Raw genomic sequence first — 13,226 nt, forward strand, 5'->3', positions numbered from 1 at the left:
TAAACTAGGATGACGTAATGTCTTCCGACACAGATTCCACATATCTCTCCAAATTTCGCACGTTGGATATGAACTCAAAAAAGTGTCTTAAAGTCTTAAGTAATATAACATCACAATTGTCCAATCTGTGCCCTTCTTTATTTATTTTTTTATTTATTTGTATTTTATTTTATTTGGTTTGTTCAATGTACAATTTGTTTTTACAACACACTTGCACTTTCATTTGCAATAATTTGCAATACTTATTTGTTTAAATGGGAGTAAATATGTTTACATATGTATTATAGGTTAAATATGCTTTCGTTAGTAAAAATGTATACACTTAAATATTAAAATTGTATTTTGTTTTGTGCTAGCTTCTCACTGTTTTTACACCAGTGTTTTTTTAAGTCACTTTTATAAATTTTATTTGAAAGTAACAAGAAAATGATCCATCTCACCATTCATTTATATTTAAATTCATATATCCAGAAATATATTCATGTACTTCGAAATCAAAATATGTAATTTGTTGAATTTGACACCAAAAATAATCAAATATTAATATTTATTAATAAATAAAATATTTTAAACATTTAAATCTTTATAATAGTTCTGTAGTATGTACACAAATATCATTTAATAATCAACAATATTAAATGTTGATAAATTTGAAGCAGTTTTGAAAACAATATAGCAGCAGGGTTAATATTGAATTGCACTATGTTTAAGTGCTACAGTATGTTAAAACAAAAACCATATACATATTTGAGAATAACATCACGACATAAATACACTCAATAACTTTGACAAGTCTGGACTATTCACTTTAATTCTAAACAATATTGGACCCTATAGGGCAGGGGTCACCAATCTCGGTCCTGGAGGGCCGGTGTCCCTGCAGGGTTTAGCTCCAACTTGCCTCAACACACCTGCCTGGATGTTTCAAGTACACCTAGTAAGACCTTGATTAGCTTGTTCAGGTGTGTTTGATTAGGGTTGGAGCTAAAATCTGCAGGACACCGGCCCTCCAGGAACAAGTTTGGTGACCACTGCTATAGGTTATATGCAGAAGTATGCGGAAGGACTTTTCATTTTTCAGTAACCTGGGTCAAGCGCTTCCGGTGAACTGTAGGCAGTTACAAAATCAGCACGTTTAAGGTCTGTTTTCTGTAAAAATCACTGATCTTCACTGCCTGATAGATTTACGATGTAAAGTTGGTCTCAGAATGTACAAGAAGCACTGCATTAAATAATTTTTTTTTGCGCTGTGTCTTTAAAATGTGAACATTTATTTTACCCCAGTATATTCAATGAAGTTTCTGCACTTGCCTGCTAATCCTGACGGGTGCATGCATGTACACAGCTTTTCATCTCGATTAACACTTGAACAACTAAATGAATGCTGAAGTCTATTTAACTGATTTTATTTTAATTATATTACGACATCAATGCTGTAAAATGAACCCTATAAAATTTTAAAAAGTCACATTAACCGTTCACCGGAAGTATATCCTATTGCAGTGTTTCCCAACCCTGTTCCTGGAGGCACACCAACAGTTCATGTTTTGGATGTCTCCCTCACCTGACTCATTAACTTCAGGTTTTGGAGTCTCTTCTAATGCAGAGTTTCCCAACCCTGTTCCTGAAGGCACGCCAACAGTACACATTTTCATCCTCTCCCTAATCAAATACACCTGAAACAACTCATCAGAACATTAGAAGAGACTCCAGAACCTGAAGTTAAAGGGTCAGATGAGGGAGACATCCAAAACATGAACTGTTGGTGTGCCTCCAGGAACAGGGTTGGGAAACACTGCCCTATTGACATTAATTATATGTAATAAACAAAAGTTTATTCATTCTTTTGTGTTCCACAGATGAAAGTCAGTCAATACCAGTTTGCAACGATCCAAGGTTGAAGTATTGTTGAGTACATTTATATTTGTATGCAAATTACAGCCAAAACTTAAAGACAGAATACACAAATGTCAGTGAATAACTTATTATTTTGAGATAAAAAAACATCAACTGAAATATGGCACCAGCTTCATCAGTGAGGAGGATTAGCTTATAATTATACGTCAGGAAAAAGATTCACCCAGAAAGAAATTCCTGGTCTTTTTTTCTGTGCATCAGCATCGAGTTATCCTGAGCCATCAGGAAGGAAATTGAATTTATTCAGAAGATCCAGACAGACATTCAGGAAATTGCCTCTCTTCTGCAATCTCAAATGTCTCCACTTCACTTTCATGTTTCTTTCCTTATGATTCTTCTAATATTACCACTTTGATCTCATAAAACTATGACAACATTCTCAGAATTTCAGTTTCGTTCCCGAAATATTTCTTTAAGCTCACCGTTTAAAACTAGGGCTGCACAATATTTCAGCATTGATATTGAAATGGGATTTGCAATAGGAAAGAGTCTGGATTATAGTTGATCATTGTTATATGTTTTTAAGGCCTGTGACTGGATTATAATTTTAAAAGCATTCAGACATAAGAAATTGCACCACTTGTAACTTTAATAACAACTAATTTTGTAGAATTACTTTTATTATTTAATTACTGTACATGAATGCTGTTAGACACAAAAAATGATAAAACACTGTTCATTCCAAGGGTATTCTTTGTGGTATTCATCTATGCTTGTAGATTGCTTATTGGATTTTATGCAGATGCACTCCCCTAACAGAATCATCCCAATCAATCTAAAAGGATTCATTCTTCCCAAAAAGAGACTTTTAAAGGTGCTGTATGTAAGTTTTTGACTCTTCTAAAGCATAAAAACACCATAATATGTTTGCAGATATTTAAGAAACATGCTAAGTGAACATTCTTGTTTATCAGAAAAACACTGCTGAAGTCAGATATTCTGCTTTGAAAATGTGCATTCTGTGCTGGAATGGCTGTCTTTGTTTTGGCTCTTTTAACCCGCTCAATGCTACTTCAGCCAATTATATTTCAGCAGGCCGAGTTGCCATTTTGGATAACCGCGTATTTCATTCATTCAGAAAGGCTTACAAAGCATGCACCTGTCACTGTGATGTGACCTCCGGTGGACAGTAGCAGACTTCGAAATGAGATGCAGATTCAGAGTTCCACATGAGGTGGTTCTTAATTAGCAAATAACATAAATATTACGAACGTAAACATTAGGTGAGCAGATTACATTGTTACCCAATGTCCTAGTGACACGCTACTTGACAAGATTTGCAGTGATAAGCACTGTTTGCACTAAGCGCTGTTTGCACTTGACGAAACACGACAGAAATTTTAATACAGCCATTCAGAAGCACAGAATAGTGCACTCACTGCACTCCAATGAAATGGTAAGGTTTATAATCTAATTAATACATATTAAACCTCTTTAACATTATTAAATGTTCATGCTGAATCACTGATATATGTTGGCTTGCACTGAGTCACAGTTATAAGATTAAATTTCAAACGTTTTTTTTTTATTAATTTTAAGATCTGAGGTGAACTCTCTGCTGCTGTTTTCAGTAGTATGGCGATAAATATAATGTAAAATGGCACTCAAACTCACGCTATTAGCATTTAACACTGAATAAAGCACATGAGGTGTACCTGAGATGATCATTTTCAGTTTTCTGTTGTTCAGCTGCAAGAAATAGAAGTCGTTTCTAATATATTCGAGGAGTTGGTTAGAACAAAAACTCCTTTTAATTTGAAAATATTCCTTCTATATAGTGCCGTTGCTTTTATTTAGAACACTATTTAAATCAACCTTTAGGCTCGATCGTCAGACTCGCTCCTTGGTCCTCAATCTGGCAACTTGCACTCCTGTCTGATTTGATCCAGGAGTGCAATACCTAGTTCATCCACTGGGTGTCAAAATTACACAGTAAGGATTTTAGTCTTCCAGTGAAAATGTATTCATATCACAATATATAATGCAGAATGACAAAATTAAAAGATTTTTTCAATATCGTGCAGCCCTACTCAAAACTATCTTTATTCAACAAAACAAATGTTTGTTATGAGGACATTTATTTTTAATTACTATTAATCATCAGTTCTCTTGTTTAAGTGATGTAAATTTAACATTTGCTGTAAATGTTCATTGTGGATGTGAAACGCTCACCTGTACGATGTCAGTGTTGTACTTTCGGCACACTTCCTCAATTGACATCTTATGCTCTGTCTGGAGGAAAAACAAAATAAAATTGTCTAAAATATCAGTTTCAATCTCACAAATATGAATGAGGAGTGAAACCTCAAGTTTCGAATCTTTTTGATGAATCACTTGTGTTCCTCATTTGTAAGTCGATTTGGATAAACTGAATAAAAGTAAATAGAAATGAATCAAAGTCCCACTACAATTAATTTAAGGCAACATAGTTATTTAAAATCAATGTAATATATAGCAATAAGTACTATGCTGAATTAATGAAATGTGACAAAATAAAAATCTAATTAATTTGTACACTATAAAAGTGCTTACCATAGGTCACCGATTAAAATCTTGAAAGTTTACTGCACCTAAAGTCACCATTAAATCAAAATATGTAACAAAATGTTCAGTGTTTTTTGTGATTCATTTTATGTGTGCGCTTCATTTAAGAAAAATATTTATGTGCTTACAAGAAATAACTTCCCCTCTCTTTTCAATGTGTTTTTTCTCTGATGTTTGAGGGCTTGTCAACTTGTCAATCATATGAAGCCCCGCCCATTATTTCTTGCGTGTTCAAGGCTCTTTCATTTGCTAAAAAGATCAATAAAACAAATTCATGTTGATGTGTCTTACCAGTGGCACTTCCTTCTTCAAGTCATCAAGGTCTTTCCCCCCCTTTCCCTTTTTGGGAGAATCCTTATCATCATTGTCCTGCGTGGTCGCCACGCGGTAGCTGTCCGACCGTCCATACTGCAGAAAAAAACATCAATATTTTTAGATTAACTACATAATTAATCCAACATTACAACCAGTTAATTCTATAAATTAAGGCAATAAATGCCGTCATATTTGACACAAAAGTCAAGCAAATTTTTATAAAAATCTTTTAATTGGTCAACCGATTTTTAGTAGTCATCTTTATTTTGCAGCACTTTCTTCAACAGACGTTGTTTCAATGCAGCTTCACAGCAATAAACAGTTATAAGCTACAAATATACACTCCCTCTTGTCAGCAAAGGTCATCAGTGTTTCATTATTCCTTTATAACAGCAAAAATAAATGAACAAAAATCATTTTCCAGAACCTTCACTCTCTCTGTTCTTCTGTGGAATACTGAGCAGCCGACTTCTACTGTCAAGCAGCTAAAGACAAACCTCTACACTTTTAAAGATCCCGTGAAGTGTGCATTTTTATTCAATGTTTTTTATTCAGTGTTTGATGTAATCTCCAATGAAACACGAAGAGAGGGTGGGACAAGGTGTAGCTCCTCTCCTTTTTAAAAAACAGCCAATAGCGTTTTGCTTTATCACCGCTCTGCCAGTGAGAGTGGTTGAGCTCAAATGCGCATCAAATGTGAAGCATCTTGAAGGGGGCAGGGCATTTCAGATAATAGAAAGCATTTGATTGGACAAGATTTGATGGGAAACTGAAATATGAGGTGACGTGAAAAAACATTGATCCATTTAGGCGGAAGTGGCAATCTTCAAGTCTTACATGTTTATATCAGGTTTCTATCTTCTAAACGCAAATTTTGTCATTGTTTAGGAGCACAATACCTTTTAGATATCCTAAAATACATAAATACTGATCCTAACATCTAAAAAAAAAATCTTAATTTAATGAGACCTTTAACCCAATGCAAATAAAATTACCAAATGTACAAAATCAAAGACACAAATGGAATAAAAGACCAAGAAAAACTACATTTCTACATTTGTGGCAAGTCATCATCTCAATTCAGTTGATAAAAAGATCTGTTGCTTCAAGACTGTATACGTTTGACACTTCTGTTGAACACAAATAGAGGAATTTTGAAAAATGTCGAAAACCGGTAGCCACTGACATCCATAACACAAAAATAAAAATACTATGGTCAATGGCTAACAGTTTTCAGACGGGTTTGAATCCATTTAAAGGAGTAAATAGTAGAGCTGCACAATCTATCATTTCAGCATCGATATCGCAATGTGATCATTCACAATAGTCACATCGCAGGATCTGCAATGTCAAGTTCTGCTCATCTCTCAGGAAATATGAGTGGAATTATAGCTGACCAAGAACCATATTGTTGAGTGACTGTGAAGTTTACCTTAATAGAGTGAAATAGTGTTTGTTTTTAATGCAAATGACCGTAAGATTTCAGGTGCATTTGAATAATTTGTGTACAGGAAATTATAATAACTTACAATATACAATGACGACTGTGCAGTTTTAATTACATTTGATTATGGCTATGAAACCACTACAATTTATATAAAATGTTGAGTTCCAAATTGAGCTATACAAGTCATGTGGTGATGTAATTATATTCATATCACAATAAATATCGCAGAAAAACTAAATATCACAATGTCAGTTTTTTTCCAATGTCGTGCAGCCCTAAATAGTCATTTATTGGTGAAGAGGGAGTAAATTCTCATTTATGGGTAAACAATGTCTTTAATTTGCGCTGATTTTGTAGATTCATTGGTCATTATAAGCTGAAAAAATGATTAATTGAATTTACTACTTTTTTTAAGGTAAGTGGTTGCTAAAAATTTATATGAGCTGAATTTAAGCAAACAAATTAAGTTAAACATTATTTAATTTAATTTGTTGTAATTCAGCCCATATACGTTTTTGCAACCACTTACCTTAAAAAAATTTGGTAAATCCTATAAACTTTTTGTAGTGTAGAAATGAGCCACTGTGTTTCTTTTCTTAGTTTTACAGTCAGCACATCATCTGCAGAGTGATCCATTCTTATTGCCGCTTTTATGTGACAGTGGACTCACGCTCATGGCCTGTTTAGTGAATCTGGCCAATAGATTTATAAACCACTGAGCATTAATGAAATGAGCACCAGCTGAAACTGCGACCTAATAAACTGGATACACAGATGGGCTCATATTTAAAGGGATAGTCCCAAAAATAACATAATTTATTCAGCAGTTTCTACTGCTGAACACAAAAGAAGATACTATGACCGATGATGGAAACCGGTAGCCATTGATTTGTACAGTATTTTTTTTCCTACTATGGATGTCAATGGAATCCAGTGTACATTTTGCAACAACTTGAGGTTGAGTAAATGATGACAGAATAGACATTTTTGGTTTAACTACCCCTTTAAATATAATGTCGCATCACCTTCTTTTGCAATGCAGCACAGGAACTGATGGGAAAATGCCAACCAGATGATGCTTCATCCACAATCCTGATTATCTTTGAAACTGCGAAGCTTAACCAGGAACCCCATGCGAGATATGGGTGTTTGTCTGCACGAGGGGGTCGTTGAGGGTGGTCTAGTGCGCTTAAATCCACATTAGAGCTTTTCATTGATGTGGCATCCCCTGATCTGCCATGTGTGCTTCTGTGACCTATTTTAGCTCGACTACTCAACCAGACGGCATCACGGACAAATCCACCATTACTGCACACCAGCATGCCTACACGCTAAAGTGCTGTGCATAAAAGGAAATTGCATTTTAAAACTACATTTCTGATAATCGGTTAGGGTGAAGATACTATATTCTAAAATCGCTGAAATTCCATTTCAAGACTAAACAGTAGGAGTTTTAGATATTTATGCAGGTCTGGCAGAATATTTAAAGCACACTATAAAACATAAACTCTAAATAAGTAAAACATTTTGTTTGACAATTGACAGCTTTTGCTTTGCTGTTTATAAGGTTCACGCCCTAAAAGTATGTGCTACAGAAAGTTAATAGAATATAAATTTAGGGGGGGGGGGGGGGGGGATATAGCAAATATAATTAAAATTAATTATATTTTTTATTTTATTATTATTATTATTATTTTTATCTTATAATTTCTATTCATTTATTTTTCTTTTCTATTTTTTCTCTTTTTTCCCCTTAAAATAATGTATACTGTTCATGTTCTACTCAGTACTGTGTACATACAACTAATTTTGAAAAATCCAAAAAAAAATAAATAAATAAATAAAATTATATTTGCTATAAAGCTTGACTTCAGTTAAACAGAAATGATTATTAAAAATATAATTTAAACAGAAATAAATAAATGTTTCTGACTGTAGTATATTTGTATCTATTCACTTTACAGTAATAATAAATCAGGGCATCAGTCAATTAATAAAATGGCCCTCCAAAATATCGATTTTCAAAGCTGTATATACAAGTACTAAACATACAACCGAAAAAAAGTAATCCCTGATTATAATTATAATGAAAATATAATTATAATTAGCTTTATCACTGAATATTCATACATAGTGTGTGTATATATATATATATATATATATATATATATATATATATATATATATATATATATATATATATATATATATATATATATATATATATATATATATATATATATTTGAAATCCAAATTATTAGCCCTCCTGTGAAATTTTAATTATTTTAAAAATATTTCACGAGTGCTGTTTAACAGTGGGACTTTTGGACACATTTTTAAACATAATAGTTTTAATAATTTATTTATTTTGTCTTTTCCATGATGACAGTAAACAATACTTTTCTACTTATTTTGTAAACTACTAGCTTAAAGTGCAATTTAAGTCTTAACTAGCTTAACTAGGATATTATGTAATTAGGCAAGTCATTGGATAACCAGGCCCATAGCCAGGGGGAGTTCGGGTGGTTTGAAAAACCCACCCCTTACCGACAAGGGTCCAAAAGTTGTCCCATACATAAGCTAAATGGCTTATTTAGACTGCTATGCCAGCATAAACTGTGAAAATAACGCATTGAAAAAAGCTTTAAGGCCAAGCGGAATCCTATGTTGGCTGTTGTAACTTCAGCTAATCCCATTTGGCTAATGCAAACAGTTATTTTTCATGTGTCCGAGAAAACATACAATCTGCCAAAAGTGGTCATCTTTCACAACTGTTTATTTAATTATTTTTTATTTTTTATTTTTCATTATTCAAACAGCTAAATTCTGACTCAGGAAAGTTCAATTTATTGACCAGTTTGTTATTTGCTAATAAATGACAACATGACTACAGTTTTTATAACAGACTCCTATTTTTGTTTCTAATGATATAATAAATTTGTATTTTAAATTTGGTACATCAAAAAGTGTGGTTATGATAAGGTAATCCAGTTAAAATAGTGCTAAAGATGTCATTAAAATTCATTATTTAAATCTCATAAATCATCATAATTAGGTAGAAAATAAGGCGAATAACTGCTAAAAGACTCACTTTTTTAAAAAAAGTGGTTTGTTCTGTAGCCAAGTGAATAAAATAACTTCTTAAAGGGGCTCATAATATTAATGACCATACATCTGGTTAAAAAACAGGTTATTCCAGCTAAATTAAAAGCAAGACTTTCTTTAAACAAGATTAAACAAGACTTTCTCCAGAATAAAAAAATATATCCTTGCTCTGTCAAAAATCACTTGGGAAATAATTGAAAAAGAATACAAATTTCATAGGAGGGCAAATTATTTTAGATATTCATTCATTCATTCATTCATTCATTCATTTTCTTTTCAGCTTAGACCCTTTATTAATCTGGGGTCACCACAGTGGAATGAACCACCTATTTTAGATATAATTTATAATATTAACTTTTAACTGTAGATAACATTTTTGAACAGTTTAAAGGAATGCTTAAAAAAAATCAAATCCCTTCAAATCCGAAAAGGCAGCAACTGTGGCAACCTTGTGGATGTGTGTTGAAAAAAACAGTTTGACCATCTGTCAAGGGTTCCCTCTTTATATCCTCTGGGTGAGATGGCGGTGCAGGATTAAGACTGTTTACTACAGTCAGGATTAACCCACTGAACAACCGTAATCCGGCTCCCTCCTTTACTATTACTCATACATTCCCATCACTCACAGTTTTTGGACATTAATTGTCCTAACCCATCACCATGTTTAGCATTTGCCATCTAATATAGTCTAATCATCACAATGCTGTGGCTTTACATGAGGATACAGAGTTTTTTTTTTTGCTATGTCGTCATTCATGAAACATCCTCGCTTTGACGGTTCGCATTTCTCCATTTGTTGCTTCACTGCACACGTGCCACCACAGTTATACGCTCAGTCATGACCCCGAGATCAGATGTGGGACACGTGCACATTCATGCCAGAGCCGCTGGGTGAGCGATCGTCAGAACTGGAGATGCTCCACTTTCTGTAAATCCAGTCCATAAAGTCTCAGACCTGATTAAGATTACGTTCTGCACTCAACACTGTACATTCAGTCGTACAGTAAAAGCAGTGCCTGGATGAGGGTTTTAAATCTGAGAGCATTAATATATATATATATATATATAATTCAACAAGTTGCCATTTAATCACCCTTTTGTCATTACAAAGCTTTTCACACTGTTAAAAATTATTAATATATACAGCTAGGAAAATAAGTATTGAACACGTCATGTTTTTTCCTGGGAATAATATCACTAAAGGAGCTTTAATCCAGATTTTGGTAAAAACCCAAATAATAAAAACATAAAAATAAAACAAAACAGAAAAATCTGAAAAATTAGTTCTGTGTAATAACAACAGAATGACACAAGGAGAAAGTACTGAACTACTGAAATGTATTTAATACTTTATATAAAAGGTTTTTTGGTGATGGTATCTTAAAAACGCCTCTTATTTAGAGAATGACGTCACATGCATTGCTGAGGTGTGAGTTTTTCACAGACTTCAACAGAGTGTCAAAATCTTGATGGTTCTGTGGGTCTCGTCTATCAAATCTGAGCTTTATTTTGTATTTTTTTATTGGATTCAAGTCAGGTGAGTGGCTAGGCCATTCTACAGCTTGATTTTCTTTCTCTGAAAGCCTTTGAGAGTTTTCTTAGATGTGTTTTGGATCATTGTCTTGCTGAAATGTCCACCCTGGTTTCATCTTCATCATCCTGCTAATGTAGATGTTTGACTGAAGCAGCTAATATTAACTTACAACGAGGAAGGGCAGAGGGTTGCAGAAGGACTACAGAGATGTTTCAGCTGCTGTCTGGGTCTTCCAAGCCTTTCTACACCTCCCTTTCTTCATGTGTTTAATACTTTTTCCCTGTGTCATTTCATTTTATTACGCATAACTTCATTTGTAAACTAATTGGATTTGTTTTCTTTGTATACATGGATTTCTTTGGTTGTTACTAACATCCGTGGAAAATTTCAAGTCAACGGCGCCTTTAGAAATATGTTTACTGAGAAAAATTGTGACGTGTTCAATACTTATTTCCCCGCTTTATATAAGGACAAGAACATATTATTTTAGTGTTTTACTTCAAAATATTTGTGTTTAAAACAATGTTATTTGCAGTATCGTAATTATTTGTGACACTACACTGTCAAATACTTGGGTTATTCAATGTACTGTAAATCTTACACAAATTTCTATTCTTCGCACTGCAAAAATGTGTTTTTAAAGATGTAGTTAAAATATTTTAAAGATTATTGGAGTATGCTTAGAAGATAATATAGTCTTCTACTTTAAAATATCATGTTTACCTTGAGTCCATAAGTGTTGGACAACTCATTCTTTATTACAATACCTATGAAAATAAATAATGCTGAAAAGGCAAAGTGATTTTATGAATATTTTCAATATTAAACCATGAATCAAACCATGAATAAAAGCATATGTTTAAAGAAACTTATATTACACTATAATATAAGTAATATATTATATATACATGAATTATTAAGTTCTATAATACAAAACAACTGGTGAAACATAAAACTATAGGTATTGTAAACTAAACATTTAAGACATTTTTAATAAACATTTGGTGAGCATTTTCTGATAAATCCATTTTCATTATTGATATCCGCACCTTTGGCATTTCCACTACACATGTAAGCAGTAAGTCCTGCATATGCAAAGTGTTCATGCAGACATTTTAGTATTGTAAAGCTAATCAAACATTGTGCATATCTCGTTACAATACTCTTGCATAATTCTATTTCTATTTTAAAATTAAGTAAATTAAATGAATTTTTAAGTGATTATGAAGTTATTGTGTGAAGATTGGAGGAAAAAATGTTTTATTGTACATGGGAGAATGTGTTTCTATGACATTTTTTGTAAAGTGTTGTAAAATGTTTAGCAAAAAATAAATGTTTTGATTTAAAGTATTTTTTATTCTTTATTGTAAATGGAAAAATGGTTCATTTACACACAAAAACAAAACATTGTTTAATAATTTGATGTTTTATATTTACTCAAAATAAATTAACACATTTTGGATATAGCAAAATGCCTTTAAATAGTTCTTGAAGAAACACATTTGACCCTGTTAAGGTACAAAGTGTCTTGTCACTGTAGTGGTACCTTCATGGATCAGATTTGTACCTTTGATAAAGGTACAATAATGAATCTGCAGGTTTTAAAGCCAAAGGTACATTGTGGTTTCCCATAGTACAAATCATGTTTTTAAAGGTACGAACTGCAATAGTACAAATTTGTTTCTTTGTCTTAAGGTACAATTCTGTTCCATAAAAAGGTACTGCCCCAGTGACAAGGGTTTGTACCTGCTTTGGTACAACATTGTACCATTTTTTCTGAGAGTGTACAGCACAGTTTGTTGCCAAGTATTTTCTGTATGATATTCACAAAAAATTGCAAAAAAACCCCCCAAAAAACTAAAACTAAAACAGCAATGAACATTTTTTTTACAATGAAGTCTTATATGGATCAAATAGATGACTTTGATTATCAGCCAATTCTAATAATATCACTGGACTGATTGGGCGTTATCAGTGGTTATCAGCTGATAGATATGGGCCAGTAGAAGCCTTATGTGCCTACTAGTAGGCTCAGAAGGCTGTAATCATCTATACAAATAGTTTAATCAGCTATAGATCACATTATTTATTAAATGTATTAAATTTACCATTAATTGTATTTTATTAACGTCTACCACTAACCCTAACCCTAAACCCAACCATCACAGTAATGTAAAAACAGATCAGGATCTGGAGTCTTCTCTATTAGTATAGCTGATTAATCATGTGGATGGATGATTACAGCCTTCTGAGCCTACTAGTAGGAGCAGAAGGCCCCTTATAGCCCATATCTGTCAGCTGATATCCACTGATAACGCCCATTAAATCGAGTGATATCATTCAAATCGGGTGTTGATTATGCG

At 33.0% G+C, this 13,226-nt stretch overlaps 1 protein-coding gene across 1 annotated transcript in view; it reads right to left on the bottom strand.

Moving 5' to 3' along the window:
- The window catches only part of atp1a3a (ATPase Na+/K+ transporting subunit alpha 3a), a 70,414-nt gene that overhangs the window by 47,125 nt on the left and 10,063 nt on the right, over positions 1 to 13,226 (bottom strand). The window contains exons 2-3 of the mRNA XM_056480548.1: positions 4,753 to 4,869; positions 4,090 to 4,149 (exon numbers count right to left, since the gene is read on the bottom strand). Coding sequence (XP_056336523.1) covers positions 4,090 to 4,149; positions 4,753 to 4,869 — 177 coding nt within the window. The remainder of the gene's footprint in view (positions 1 to 4,089; positions 4,150 to 4,752; positions 4,870 to 13,226) is intronic.

Source organism: Danio aesculapii, chromosome 19, assembly GCF_903798145.1.
Source record: "Danio aesculapii chromosome 19, fDanAes4.1, whole genome shotgun sequence".
In the NCBI taxonomy this organism is placed as follows: domain Eukaryota; kingdom Metazoa; phylum Chordata; class Actinopteri; order Cypriniformes; family Danionidae; genus Danio; species Danio aesculapii.